The 14,178-nt window shown below is 52.5% G+C and overlaps 4 protein-coding genes across 4 annotated transcripts; 2 read left to right on the top strand and 2 right to left on the bottom strand.

The window, feature by feature from the left end:
• Nucleotides 1-1,822: 1,822 nt before the first annotated feature.
• ALTATR162_LOCUS3221 (uncharacterized protein) lies at nt 1,823-3,232 on the bottom strand (the record flags this gene model as incomplete). Its single annotated transcript, XM_043310827.1, has 1 exon — nt 1,823-3,232. The coding sequence occupies one exon, from the start codon at nt 3,230-3,232 to the stop codon at nt 1,823-1,825; it is 1,410 nt and encodes a 469-aa protein (XP_043166762.1).
• Nucleotides 3,233-5,241: 2,009 nt separating this feature from the next.
• Nucleotides 5,242-6,621, top strand: ALTATR162_LOCUS3220 (uncharacterized protein; the record flags this gene model as incomplete). Its single annotated transcript, XM_043310826.1, has 5 exons — nt 5,242-5,259; nt 5,316-5,363; nt 5,423-5,495; nt 5,565-5,956; nt 6,007-6,621. The coding sequence occupies 5 exons, from the start codon at nt 5,242-5,244 to the stop codon at nt 6,619-6,621; spliced, it is 1,146 nt and encodes a 381-aa protein (XP_043166761.1).
• A 1,019-nt stretch (nt 6,622-7,640) lies between these two features.
• On the bottom strand, nt 7,641-9,599 carry ALTATR162_LOCUS3219 (uncharacterized protein; the record flags this gene model as incomplete). Its single annotated transcript, XM_043310825.1, has 2 exons — nt 7,641-9,343; nt 9,392-9,599. 2 exons carry the CDS (start codon nt 9,597-9,599, stop codon nt 7,641-7,643), a joined length of 1,911 nt encoding a protein of 636 aa, XP_043166760.1.
• A 273-nt stretch (nt 9,600-9,872) lies between these two features.
• On the top strand, nt 9,873-14,089 carry ALTATR162_LOCUS3218 (uncharacterized protein; the record flags this gene model as incomplete). Its single annotated transcript, XM_043310824.1, has 3 exons — nt 9,873-9,934; nt 9,989-13,678; nt 13,726-14,089. The coding sequence occupies 3 exons, from the start codon at nt 9,873-9,875 to the stop codon at nt 14,087-14,089; spliced, it is 4,116 nt and encodes a 1,371-aa protein (XP_043166759.1).
• Between the last annotated feature and the right edge of the window lie 89 nt (nt 14,090-14,178).

Here is a 14,178-nt window from a genome sequence, read left to right as displayed (position 1 = left end):
CTCGAAGTATTCGGCGCACCTTCTGGAAGCTTTTCAAGTTGCTTCATCCAGGTTTCACGTCGCACGTCATTAGCCGCAACGCTAGACGGGACGATCCTCCCGAATCGTCACCATTGCCCCTGCCCCCTTCACTTGAGGGTTGCAACGCAAAAACGAACATATTGGGTACCTAAGGTCAAAAAGACGCATACTCTCGCGTTCTGTTACAAGGTTCTCTAGCCGATGCATAGTTTGTCGCGAAGGATGCGGCGCAGCATGCATGCATCGAGCGCCTTGCAGCGCATCGCGCGTAAATAGGTCTTTGGGAGGCAAGGGAGGTTCGGATCCATTTCTGTCAACGAGCTGTTCTGAACTTGATTTACTGCCATATTCTCTTTCCGGAGAATGCGCACTACCTATGAGATTGGACTTATGATAGAGCATATGTTGCTGATGCTGCGTACAACGGTGCAATGGACTGGACAAATGAATCGGCGGCAAGCAACTTCGAAAGCGCCACAGGATAGGCAATAGCAGTTGAACACGCGACAGGTTATTGAACGTTATCTCAACATTAGAGAAACTTGTATGTTCCCTTCTTTTAATACTAGCACCGATTTGTTCCTACATCTCCTTGTGGGCAGCTGTTGTCAGAACTTCCTTCTTCCCTAGAAATGCTATTATCTTACTGCCACCACGGTGCCGCCATCGTTCAATGATGAAAGACAGTTCAAGCCGCGCGCCACTGCACAAGCCCGCCAATATAGACAATACCAATCATAAGGATACTTCTTGGATAAAATAGAATTCTATCGTCAAGATAGACTCCGTATTCTACACCACCTGCTTACATCCAATATTACTATAACCCAACAAACTGTATCTTTACCGCGAAACAACTCAACATTGAACATACTCTCATCGATACGATATTACGTGTTTATTCCGCTTCCGTAATTATTCATCAACCAACCTTGTTACTTCAGCAGAAGGCCACCCGTGCACCAGGTCAGGGTATCATATCCGCAAACTCCGGCACGCATTACGACACTCAGGGCAATCAAGCCCGAATTCGTCATCATTCATCTCCCCATACGCTCGCCATCAACAGCCATCCAGTAGGCTTGTAAATGAAGCACGTATTCGGGCCCTTTCAACGGCGACGCGAAGCGGGGACCTCCCACATTGTTGTTCGCTTCCTAACGACACGCTATGTGGGGCTGGCAAATAACTTTCCCCTGGCATGATGCATGTTATTACATCAACTGGCGTTGGTGTCAGTCAAGTAGCGCCATCGTGAAAGGGAACTGTTGAAATCGAGGCTGAGAGTTTCAGTCAAGTAAGTTTTGAAGGGTCTGAAGGTTTGGAAGATTTTGCAGATGAAGAGAAAGGTTCGTATACGGAAGTGGGAAGGTCTAGAGTTCATGTTCAATCAATTGAGAATTTTTGCATTGTTTTGGGTATAACGCCTTGCCTTGCGGCTTACTTTCTTTCTCTCTTCCGTTCTTGCCCGATCTGGGTTTCCCTTTTTTTGTGATACGCCACCAATTGGCCAGCAAAAAAGTAAGACACTACACATGATGAAATGTTTTGTCCGCTCAAAACAGCCCTGTATGCTGGAGCCAAGGCCGAAAAAAAGTTGCGATGCGAGAACGCTCAACGCTCGATCAAACCCCCGTGAGGGCGAGAGCTAGTGACAGAAGGGAATATGTAACATAAAGGAAATACCAAAGATATGGATAGCTAGGAAAATCGTATCGTACAAACGTGTAGAGACATTACATCTTTCACATGACATGCGTGATATCAAGGGAATAAAGTCAACACCCCTCAGAAAGGTCTATCATCGATCTGGGGAGTACTGTAGGGTAACTCGGCGGGGGCCGCTCATGCTGCTTCGTGGGGAGGAGTTGAGCACGAAGTCGGGGATTGGAGGTGTCATTGCCCGGCTAGGAGGAGATGGACTCCTAGACTTGGACTGTAGGCTTGCCGCGCGTTCGCGAGTAAAGCTTCTGGCCTGGTGGAGAGAGGGAGGGCCTACAGCAGTTTGGCTGAGATTACTGTTCGACCTCATCCGGCTAAACGATCGTGGAGGGCATGCGATAGCTTGGTTTGAGTATGGACTGGCCATAATGCTCGTACCAGGCGTTGCCGCTGGAGGTGGCAGACCCGACGGACTTTCTGACCTAAATAGCGGGTGAATGTGAGCCTCGCTGCATGCTGGACTTGGGGGGCGCGAGATGTCTGGCATCATCCTGGGAGGCGGGGCCAAGTCTTCGTCGTCCTCTTCTGGAAGCTCTGAGAGGAAAGGACCGTCCAATGCGCGCGCAGGCGAGTTTGGACGACTACCAGGGATTGGCTCCAAAGTCGTGCCTCTTGATGGTGCTGCTTGCAGAACGACATCGCGCGTCGGAAGGCTGACACTGCTTGTGTCCCAGCTATCGAAACCATCCGAATGGGAGATAGTATCGATTGACTGTCGATTCGAATAGATACTGACCGGGGCATCTTTGGTGAAAGATTTCTGGCTAATCAGAGCAGTGCGCGATGTGACTGGGCGAACTACATGGCGAAGAGAATCTCGGAAAGATTTGAGTGACTGTGATGAGCGAGTGGAGAAGGTGGGCGAAGGTAAGGCTCCTAGAACCTCAGGTTGCTGATGAGCGGCCAAAGGAGACGAAGGTTGGACAGGCTCTGCAAAGTGGAGGTTGTTTGGCCGCGAAGTTCGCAGCTCACTCATGACTGAGTCACGAGGGCCTGATGTGATGACGGTTTGGACTTTAGGCGTCTTGCGGTTCCACAGGGATGAAGTGTACAGAACAATCTGGCTGAGGCAAGAGATGACCCAGATAGCTATTTGTCCTGAGACATGGCTGTCCCAGTTTGAGACTGGCCCACTGGAGGGACCAGCAGTAACCTCTACCCATCTTGACTTGATCATAATGATCAAGATGAGGGAAAGCACCAGCGCAGCGCCCGATATGAGGACGCTAGTGGCTACAAGAGCCTTTCTTGCTCGCCCGGATCGTTCCAGAGCCCCGCGGACATTCCCTACATTGTGGAATATGTAGAAGCCAACGCAGCAAAGAGAGACGACGTCGAAAGTGCCTGCTAAGGCGGCAATGCTGACCAGGGATGATTGAGCCGAAGAAAACGACGCTGCTTCCAGAATAGATAAGATTGAGTCTGCAGCTGTGCTTGACCATGCAACAACGCCGACAAGAGAAAGGTAGAATTTGCGAGACTGTAACATGATGAAAAGGAGGGCGTAAGGTTGTTGGCCAGCTCAAACCCCAGCCTGAGTGCTGTTGGTGGAAAGGCGACAGTCAGCCCGGAGAACCTCGAGGTAACGATGAGACAAGAGCGGGTATAGTCGTATTATAGTACCGGGGATTTCCAGGGGGTATTGTCGATAATTGGTTTTGGTTGACTGCCACCAAAGAGGATGCTGCAGAGAAGTGGGTGAACTATCGGTTGAAATGCAAGATGGAGCCCCCAGTGTTGTTGCTGTGGAGAGGCGCGAAACCGAATACGCGCGAGACGAACGCGTTGCAGGAGATAATGCGGCTGTATAGCTGCAGCTACTATAGTCGAGCAAGCCGTTACGGGGCGTGGCTGATGCGGATCTAGACCGGATATAGTATGTACGTTATGACTGGCCGATCTTCGGTAGGCGACTAAGGATTACGATAGGTTTGGAGAAGCGAGCGTTGGACGACGATGACTGACGACTGGTTGACGAGCAGTGTAGTGACGAAAAAGAGTCAGGATGGCGTGAAGACGGGAGAGCATGTGGGGAGGGACGAGAAGTAATAATAAATTTAGAAGAAGTCGAGAGGGCTGATGTGTGCCCATTGTTTCGTGGACTGGCCTGCAACACGCGTAGGACAAAACGGGGAAATCCCTACTAGTACGCTGGGATGCACGCAAGCATCTTTCCAGCATGGCGCTGCACGACCTCAAGGCATGGTTACCGAATCCTCAGGCATGGCCATGCGACATTGGCACAGCAGAATGCAGTAGCTTGGCCGCAGAGCTGAGAGTATGATGGCATGCCTATGAATCAGATTGCTGGCACCGGTGCCGGATGCGCAGAGATCTGATGCAAAAGAAGAAAAACAGTTTGTCTTTTCGAAACACGAGCAGAGGCGGCCAATGGCAGGCCTGGCCGGCTCAGGCGTCGAGAGCCGGAAGCAGTTCAAGGGCCTACCTGTCAAAGTTTATGGTGTGGAGCTGCGGTAAGTTTAGCCCTTCATTTCCTTACGCGTTGTTTTGGCTATGCGTTCGGCAGACACAACAAACAACCTTACAAGACCGCGTTCGGATAATTTCCAGGACTGATGAGCTGTGGAGCCTCGCCCGGTCTGCCATGTAGGCGCTGGAGATGTCATTACGGAGGTGTGACCGACGACAGTCCCTTCTGCAATGCGGAGGTCACAGCATATCAATAGGCGACAGTCATTCCGTTGGCGTGTCCTAGCCAGAGTTTGCGATGGCGGTGAAACGGTTGCCCTCGCCTCATAATTGGCGACTCATGGGCGGCGATTGAAACAAAGGGCCGATCGGATGTGCTGCACATGGCTGGGCGACGACGATGACAGCAACCTGGTCAGTTTTTTGAAGTTGTTGGTGCGCGGCATCTGGAAGCGTGCCGTGTGTCGATGGATGTCAGCCGACTAGGCTGGGGAGGAGATGAAGCTGCAGCTAGGTGATCTGCTGTTGCGTCACTGGTGTGTTCTGGCCGTTGGGGCCCTTGCAATGGATTCCCGAGCCCTGAGCTGGATATCAGCATTCGTTACAAAAAAGAAAAGTCCCGTGACTCTCATGTGTGTGTGTGGGTACGTCAATACCGAGATAGAGGTCTAGGGGTCTTTCGCGTTCGCTTTAGCACAGGAGCTGCATCAATCGATCCGTGGATGTGTGCCTGTAGCCTGGTGGCGCGCCACAACTGTGGCGGCAAGCTGTGGCGGGCGAAATGACAATGTGGTTGACGACAGAGATTCTGCCTAACCTATCACTAACGGACTGTGTTTCCATGGTCTTCTGAGCAAACGATCCACGCTTTGTAACGATATAAAGGACCACGATTGTCTCTTACTAGTCATCATTCCTGTCTCTGCCTAAGCCTTCCCTCACTACTCAGGTACTACTAAACCCCGCCAAGAAGTGGAAGTGCCTCATCCTCCCCACTACCTCATCTTGAACATCAACACCCCACCCAACACAGCTCCATCTTCAACCACGCACCCAGCACCCGCCAAGATGAAGATCACATTCAAGGTATACACTTTGATGCCTTCTTGGCCGCTATAGACCCACAGCTAACCTCTCTGCAGGACCTCAAGCAGAACAAGTTCGTCATCGAGGCCGAGCCTTCGGAAACGGTGCGCAGGCCCGCCACATCTCGAAATTTATCTCAACCACATGCTAATACACGCGATAGATTGGCGCCCTCAAGTCTAAGATTCAGGCAGAGAAGGGGTGGGAAGTCCCCCAGCAGAAGCTCATTTACTCTGGTAAGCTTGTAGCCGCACCTGGCGAGGTGACATGGCGGCTGCAGTCCAGTCGCTGACACAAGACAACAGGCAAGATCCTGCAAGATGCCAACACGGTCGAGTCGTACAATATTGAGGAGAAGGGCTTCATCGTCTGCATGGTCTCCAAGCCAAAGGCCGCCGCCGCATCGTCAAGTAAAGCAGCGCCTTCCACACCCGCCCCAGCAGCAGCCCAGACGCCCGTAGCTCCCGCCGCACCAGCACCTTCATCCAGCACACAGAATGCCCCCGCTACACCCTCGCCCGCGCCAGCTCAGGCATCCGGGGAGCGCTTCAATGACCCCTCAGCTCTGACCATGGGTGGAGAGCGAGAGGCCGCCATTGCAAACATGGAGAGCATGGGTTTCGCAAGGGCTGACATCGACCGGGCTATGCGCGCCGCCTTCTTCAACCCCGACCGTGCGGTTGAGTATCTTCTGACGGTAGGACAAGCGACGCTCCTGCCATCTAGACATGTTCTAACGTCATTTAGGGTATTCCAGAGAGTGCGCTCCAAGAGCAGGCACAACAAGCACAAGCTCGTGCCCCGACCTCGCCCACACCCGCTCAAGGCAACACAGGTGCGCCTGCACCCACCGGGAACGCACCTTCGGGAGGTGATGAGCCGATGAACCTATTCGAGGCCGCTGCCCAGGCTGCTCAAAATCGCGGAGGTGCTGGTGGTGCTCGCTCAGGCGGTACTGGAGGCGGTGCTGCGGCCGGTGCGCTCAACGCCAACTCTCTCGACTTCTTGCGCAACAACCCGCAGTTCCAGCAGCTACGACAGGTCGTACAACAGCAGCCACAAATGCTTGAGCCCATCCTGCAGCAGGTCGGCGCAGGCAACCCTCAGTTGGCGCAGATGATCGCAAGCAACCCAGAGCAGTTCCTGCAGCTCCTCGCCGAGGATGCAGACGAGGATGCGCCGCTGCCACCCGGTGCTCAGGCCATCTCCGTGACTGAGGAGGAGCGCGAGGCTATCGAGCGCCTGTGTCGCCTTGGCTTTGAGCGCGATCTCGTCATTCAGGCCTACTTTGCATGCGACAAGAATGAAGAGCTGGCCGCAAACTTCCTCTTTGACCAGCCCGACGATGCGGACGACCAGTAGAGCCCCTCGAGCTTGGTGCAATCACTGTGCGACCCTACCATACCCGATATCGACACTCGTCCGTCTGATATCACCGTTACAATCGCACGACAAACATCCCGAAATTGGACGATACTATCTCGAGTCTACTCCCATCACACGGCTAAGTGCAGTACTTAGGATACGGAAAGAAACGTCCGACCAGTCTCACTGCTTTCTATGACGACACATGATACCTTCCGCATGCGGCACGAGTAGGAGCTGGAACTGCTGTATGGGTAGTTGAAGGACCAGCATGCGCTAGCTAGGCGAAGTAATAGCTCATCAATAAATCATCATCCTATTTCCATGTATCGAACTGCAACGTGAGATGGTTCTCCGGTGATATGAGACCTACGTATGGTAGTGTTGGAACGGTCTACCTAACGCAACCATTACTCGCTTCTAGCCCACAATGCATCCGTATCATAGTTCCAGCAATCTTACGCGGAACCCTGAACGAGTCTATCCACTTGCTAGGGAGGGGGAAAAAAGCATGCTCTTTTTGTCTCACTCAGCCTCTTTCGAAAAAGCAAACAAAGGAATGGTCGCGTATCTCATTATCCTGCCCTGACCCCACGTTCACCTCTCCTTTTTCCGTTTCCAAACGGACACGTCTTTATTTTTATCTTAGATCCCAGACGGCCCGCTCCCTGAGTCCCGCTCCCTGGTCCTGGGTCTTCTTTTTTTTTTGATTCCACGCCGCTCTTATCTAGGCTAATCTTTTCGTATTACGTATCTTCTTTTCTTCGTTTGACCCTGAAGAAGTGGATAGGTAAGTTTCAACGAGGTTCTTGTGGTGTGAGTTTGGCTGTGATGGTGACGCTGACGATGATTTCAGGGGGAATAAATTTATTTTGGAAAATGCTGGTCTCTACGAGTATTGCAAATGGCAGATGGATATAGAAATATGTCTTCAGTTCCATTAACACAAAAAAAAAGGATCGATTTCGTAAAGGCAGTAGTGGTATACAAGTAAATATACTAGCTAGAGAAAAAGATTACGCTTCGACAGCAGCAGCCTTCCTCTTGCGACTCCTCTTCTTCTTTTTCTTCTCGCCTTCGACAATATTGCCGTCATTGTCGTTGTCGCGCCCAGAAGGAGCAGCAGCCTCTTCTTCACCAAGCAGGCTCTCAAATCCACCCTTGGGCCCGTCTGGATCGCCAAAAGTGTCTATTCTCCATTGCCTGATGCGAGCCTTCTTACTGAGAAACTTCTTGTCCTTCTTCTTCTTGATGGGATCCCTGAATGCAGCCAATTTCTTCAGTCCAGCAAAGTCGTTCAGCGCCTTGTCATCTGCGAGCAAAATGTCGCGCGCAGTCAGACCGAAACTTGTGGGAGATGTTTCGCGGTAGCGGAAACGGGAGGCGGCCTTGGAGGGCTTGGAAGCGAGCGCGGCCTCGTATTCGAGGTTTTCATTGACGAGGTTCTCTATCAGGCGGCGGTCGCGACGCGCGGTGGATTTAGCTTCTGCGCGTTCTTGTTTGCGTTGTTTTGATGACTTCTTGGATGATGCACCGGCCTCTGCTTCGTCGTGGTCGTCATCTTCGGCTGCAGCATCGGGCATCTCATCATCTGATGAGAGGTCGGGTCGCTCTTCGTCCGAGTCGTCCTTGAAGTCAGGGACAAGATCCTTGATATCAATGTCGTCGTCGAACTTGGGCTTCTTAGGCTTCTTGCTCTTCTTGCTGCCCTCTTCGTCGTCCTCTACGCCAGCCTCGCCATAGTATGCATCACCAAAGCGCTTCTGCATTTCGGCATCCCATTGCTCGTCTGACCAGTCGGCTTCTAATACATCCTTCCACTCTTCTATCTTGAAATCCCTGCCGCTGAGACCTCCGATCTGGCGGATCTGCTTGACCTTGTTCTCCATGTCTTCGACCTTGAGCTTTCGGAGACGTGCAAGATCTTGCTCCTTTTCTCTCCTTTCGGCTTCTCTCTTCGCCCTTGCAGCTTCACGAGCCTTCTTTCGACCAGTCTTATCGTCTCGGCGAACCGTAGTGCTTGCGACGGCGTCACGCGCGTATGTCATAATCTTCTCATTTGCGCCAGTTGTGTCCTCAAAGTATAGGTTGTATGAGTTTTCCCATTCGTCGGCAGCGGCGTCTTCGTCTTCGTCGTCGGACATGAGGGGCTGGAAGCGGGCAGATTGTGTCGGCACCCAAGCGCGAGACGCCATGAAGTTGGACAAGAATGTCTCGGGGTCTTGGTCAGCTTTCTCGACGTCTTCGGCAGTGATCTTGACTCGGTCGTTCTTGGGTTTCTCTGGCTTCTCCTTTGCAACGATGAAGTCGTCGTCTTCTTCTTCATCCGCATCCTTGAGCGCCTTGACGAGATCTTGCCTAGCATCCTCCTGTTCCTGTGCATATGTCCTGGGCGGTGCATCTTCGTCCTCGTCTTCAACCGTGAACTTTCCCTCAAGTAGATTCTTGGTATGGTAATCTCGCAGTGTCATGGACGCCTCCTTCTTCTCCTTCTCATCTGCGCCATTTTCGCCCTCCTCAAGTGCCTTGTAGAACTTGGCTTCCTTGTTGTAGATACGAGGATCCTTTGCGCGCAAAGCCTGGAGAGTAGCATTGACCTGTTCGTCGAGTTCCTCGTCGAGCAGTTCGGCTGCGTCATCCTCCTCCACGCCTTCTTCCGAGTCTTCGGATTCGTCGCCGCCGTTTGCGAACGCTTTGTCTTTGCCGTACTTTTCCTCTACTGCTTTGAGTTAGTAGCTGACAATGGCTCCACACTGAATACGCGTACATCGGAATCTCTCTGCCTGCTTTTTGTTGTGCTCGTATTTGCGAGCGTATTCCTCGTTGACCTGGAGCGACACTCCGCCATGGTCGCTGTCCGAGCCTTCATCGTCGGTGTTGTCGAGCAATTTCGCTTTCTTAGTAGGGGGCTCGCTCGTCGCGTTTAGCTCGCGCTTAACGCCGTTGGTGCGCTTCTTCTCCTTGGTGCCTGCCATGTTGGATGTAGAGGTTGTTGTTGGATTGGCTTGCGCCGGATGGTCACAAAATTTTGGTGGAGTAGGCGCTAGCGCATGAACCCTGACGTTCGCCGCGGCAGTGACGATGGACCCGCCGCAACCCCAATCGAGCGGTACATGAGGGAGAAGCGTTAACACGCGACATGCTCGACTGCGCCTCCTACCATGTATTATAGCTTCCATATCTAGTCTTCTTCAGCTTTCTTCAGCGATACCCATTTCTATAGCGTTTATCCACGAAGAGCCGGCAGCATGGCGGAAGAGAAGCCACCGCAACTTAGCATAGAGCCGGTGTCCAGACCGCTGGATCTGATGTTTGTCTAGATGGCTTGAACTAGATAGACAGACATACTGACAAACACATCTAGTCCAGTCGTAATCAAAGAAGCCGCCCTCGATTCACCCACCTTCCGCGCAACCGCTGTTCATTACGGCGACCAGATTGAACTGATAGAACGATGGCTCAACTCCTTCGTCACCGCAACTTCCAAGCTTGCTGCAGAATGCAACAACATGCAGACCCTCGTAGACACGTACATACAAACGTCGCATCCGCCACTGCAGCTTTCCGAAGCCGTCGTCGACCATGATTACACCGTCCTAGCCCTGAAGCGATTCGGAGAGGGTGCACGGGAGTTCTGGAATGGCACACTGCGCAGCATGAAAAGGGCTGAGCAGACCATGTGCGAGCCCATGAGAGCATTTGTGTCAAACGACTTGCGCATGCTGAAGGAAGCGCGTAAGAACTTGGATTCGACACAGCGCACATTCGATGGAGCCATTGCACGATATGCGGGTCAAGTCAAGACAAAAGAGGCGTCGTCGTTGAGAGAAGATGCCTTTCAATTGCACGAGGCGCGACGAGCATACCTCCAAGCCAGCATGAACTTCTGCGTTATGGCACCGCAAGTGCGATTGACGCTGGACAAGGTACTGGTCAAAGTCGTCAACGAGCAATGGCGCGATATGAAGGCAGCAACAGAGGCATCGAACAAGGGCTTCAACGCGTGGACATCAGATGTCGAGCGCGTACGAGGTTGGAGCAAGGAGATGGAGAACGGCGAGCGTGTCTTCAAGAGAGAGCTGTATCTAGCACGACAGCAGATCGAGGGTGCAGCCGAAGTCAGCGCAAGGCCGTCGCGAGACCTGGACACATACGCCGCTTCGACCGTTCCCTATCTCGGCACTGCGCCTTCGTCCGCGAACCTGCAATCTCCAGCAAAGCCTGAATTCGGGAACGAGAAGGCAGAAAAACAGGGCTGGCTGTTCCAGCGCACAATCACCGGCAAGCCGGCCAGGACATACTGGGTCAGACGTTGGTTCTTCGTCAAGAATGGCATCTTCGGCTGGTTAACGCAAGGAACACGGTCCGGTGCTGTCGAAGAATCAGAGAAGATTGGTGTGCTGCTATGCGGTATCCGACCTGCATTTGCCGAGGAGCGACGCTTTTGCTTCGAGGTCAAAACGAAAGACACTACCATCCTTCTCCAAGCCGAGACGCAGAACGACATCACCGAGTGGATCTCTTCCTTTGAGGTCGCCAAGCGCAAAGCCCTCGAAGATACATCCAAGGATCTGTCAGGCGCCGCGTCTGTTGACGCTGCTTTCTCTATAAGCCCTCCCATAGCTCCCGAGTTTGCTGCAAAGACCTCCGAGGGACACGCTGGCCACCCGGGTGAAGACACCGTCCCCATGGACCGTGCCGAAACGCTCGGCATTCCTGGTGGTGATAGCAATGCGACACGCGGTAGTTTCGACGTGTCGTCTCGACGTGGCACTACGACCGAAGGTGATAGCAGCCGCCGCGATCACACTGCTAGGATCATGGAGAAGCTTGACTTGACACGGAAATCAACAGTAAGCCCTCAGTTGAGTGGAAGCAACCCCTCTTCCGCCAGCGGTGGCATTGCTAGTCTTATCTCCGCGAGTCTTGCTTCAGCTAGTCATAACATTGTACAGGTCGGTCAGATTGCCGCTCCTGCGCCTGGACTCCCTGATACTCGACTGGTAATGGGACAGACGCTTCCTTACACGAGTCTCGCTCCTTCCACTCTTGCAAGCCCACCAGCCCCGACGAATCTCAGCAAAGCTGCTGTCGCTGTAAGCGGAGAGCGAGGTCTTGGGACGGGTCGTTCGGGTAACATGCCTGGTGGACTCATGGCCAACCTGTGGGGCTCAGTCAACTGGGGATATGTCAACGTTCTTGGGCGTGAAGAAGAGACCAACACCCGTGATCGGAGCCAGTCTGGACCGCCAAGCCCTATCAATCCGTCTCCAGTCATTGGGCCCGACGATGAGAAGAATGAGACTAGGGCAGCGCCTACTGTCCCAACTAGCGCCGTTCATCGCAAGTCAAGTAGTATGGGCGGACCCATCCCGACGCTCAACAAGACTAGTGCTGAAGAGATTGAATTCCCAGACTACTACCCTCTCGCTTTGCGGATGCAAGATGCACAGTTCCGTATAATTTTTCCTACCGTGCCACGGGCGGAGAAGGTTGTACTAGTGTTCCGTGCGGTATGGAATCCGACAGAGCAGCAAGAGTTCCCCGGGCGTGTGTACGTTACGACTAAGAATGTCTACTTTTACAGCAACCACCTTGGTCTTGTGCTCATTACTGGAATAAGTATGGCTTCTATTGATGAAGTCACCGCTGCACCCGGCAAGGACTGCGACTTTCTTTTCCTCCACTTCAAATCGGGTTCCAGAGAAGATGGTGCGACTAGGCTTACTGTCAAGACATTTCTCGAGCCTCTCAAACTGCTTCTGCTTCGCTTGAACTTCCTTGTACGCAATACTGCGTCTAGAGAGTACAACCTGGAAGAAACTATCAAGGGGATGATCAAGATGGAGACGGATGAGAGTCTTAATTCCGCGGGTGAGGAGGGCTGGGAGGAAATGTCCCCCGACACACCTATTGATCCAAATTCATATGGTGGGAAGAACATCAAAGCCAGTCTCCGCATCGATGGCAATCTATTCGGACCATCGGGTGCAAGTGCTGGAAAGAATGCCACCAAATTCAAACTTCCGTCGCAAGCTGTCGTCTTCGCTCCCGCTGGCATGACGCAGGTTGCTGTGGAGAAGGAGTATGACATTAGTGCAAAGGGACTATTTCATATCCTCTTCGGCGACAAAAGCGCTGTATTCCAGTTGCTATATCGGGAACGGAGAGCATCCCGCATTGTCCAAGGACCTTGGATCACGAGCGACAAGAACCTCCAACGGAGAGATTTCGAGTACGAAATTACGCAGCCCGGTAAGAACGGAGCTGTTGTGATAAATGACTACCAAGTCATCGAAGTTCTGAACGACCATCTTTGTTATGTGGTATCCGATCGCAAGACGCCTTGGTACCTGCCAGGCCATGAGCGGTTTGTACTTCTCAGCAAGACTGTCATCACACATGTGTCGAAAGCGCGGTGCAAACTTGCTATCCACACAAAGGTAGACTGGAAGCGCAACCCACGTTTTGCGAAGAAGCTCATCGAACGTCAAGCATTGCAAGACTTGGAGCTTGAAGCGCAGGATCTTGTTGATGTCGTCAATGATCAAGTTGCAAGGCTCGGTCACAACAAAAGTACCAACAAGGTTACGGGCATCTTTGGTCAGATTGGGACTCAGACACAAGCTGTACAGCTCGATGCACAGGACATCCCACCACCAAACCGACCACGGAAGTTCAAGCTGCGACCGCAAACAACAGCTTCTTTTGTCGCGCAATACATAGGCAACATCGTCATCAGCGTACTGTCAACAGTTATGAGTTGGATACTAGCGATTGGCGCTGGGCTCGGCAAAGTCATTTCGGCACATTCCCTGCTCTTTGGTCTTCTACTAATCAGTGGTGGAGCCAACTTCTTCTACACCTCAAGGGATAGTTGGAGCTGGTGGCATGAGCGAAATGCGGCAAACTACATGTCACGACTGGGTGTCAAACCATCCATTACGATGACCCGTTCAATATACATTCGCGATATAGAAGAATCGTTTTTGAGCAAGAACGGCACCAGCCTTGAGCTGTCAGTGCCAGTCGCGGCCAGCACCGATAACAAATGGTATGCCCCTCTCGGCTTAGAAGCCTAACCTAGCTAACCTTGCCAAGTCATCAGACATTCACAACCCTCCTCCACGACCCCTCATCAACAATTTCAACTCAGTCCTACTTCAGACCCTCTACGCATAGCACCCAGCGTCTCCACCGCACACGGCAGAACCTCGGCTCGCATCGTCATGACCTACTCGTTGCTTTACGGGTGGTTAATCGGATTGAGAAAGAGGTAGTGGAAGCGGAATACGAAAACTGGTTGCTGGACGAGACACACAAATGTAGCAAGGTTGGAAAGCTCTTGGAGAGCGCAGCCAAGAAGGGGAAAGAGAAGCAAGTGGAGGATTGGGTTAAGGGATATTGCGGCGACTGTCAGAAGAGCCTGAGGGTGGTTGAGGAGAGCCGGAAGGGTCTGGTTTGAGTCCTACTTCGGCTAGCCGCTAAGCACAGGAAGATGTAATGGGGCAGCCTACTGAACAACAGTGTAATGTCATCGCACAACTCACAAAC

Source organism: Alternaria atra (assembly GCF_907166805.1).
Source record: "Alternaria atra isolate CS162 genome assembly, contig: 22, whole genome shotgun sequence".
Lineage (NCBI taxonomy): Eukaryota > Fungi > Ascomycota > Dothideomycetes > Pleosporales > Pleosporaceae > Alternaria > Alternaria atra.
This window is presented reverse-complemented; position numbering and strand designations above follow the sequence as displayed.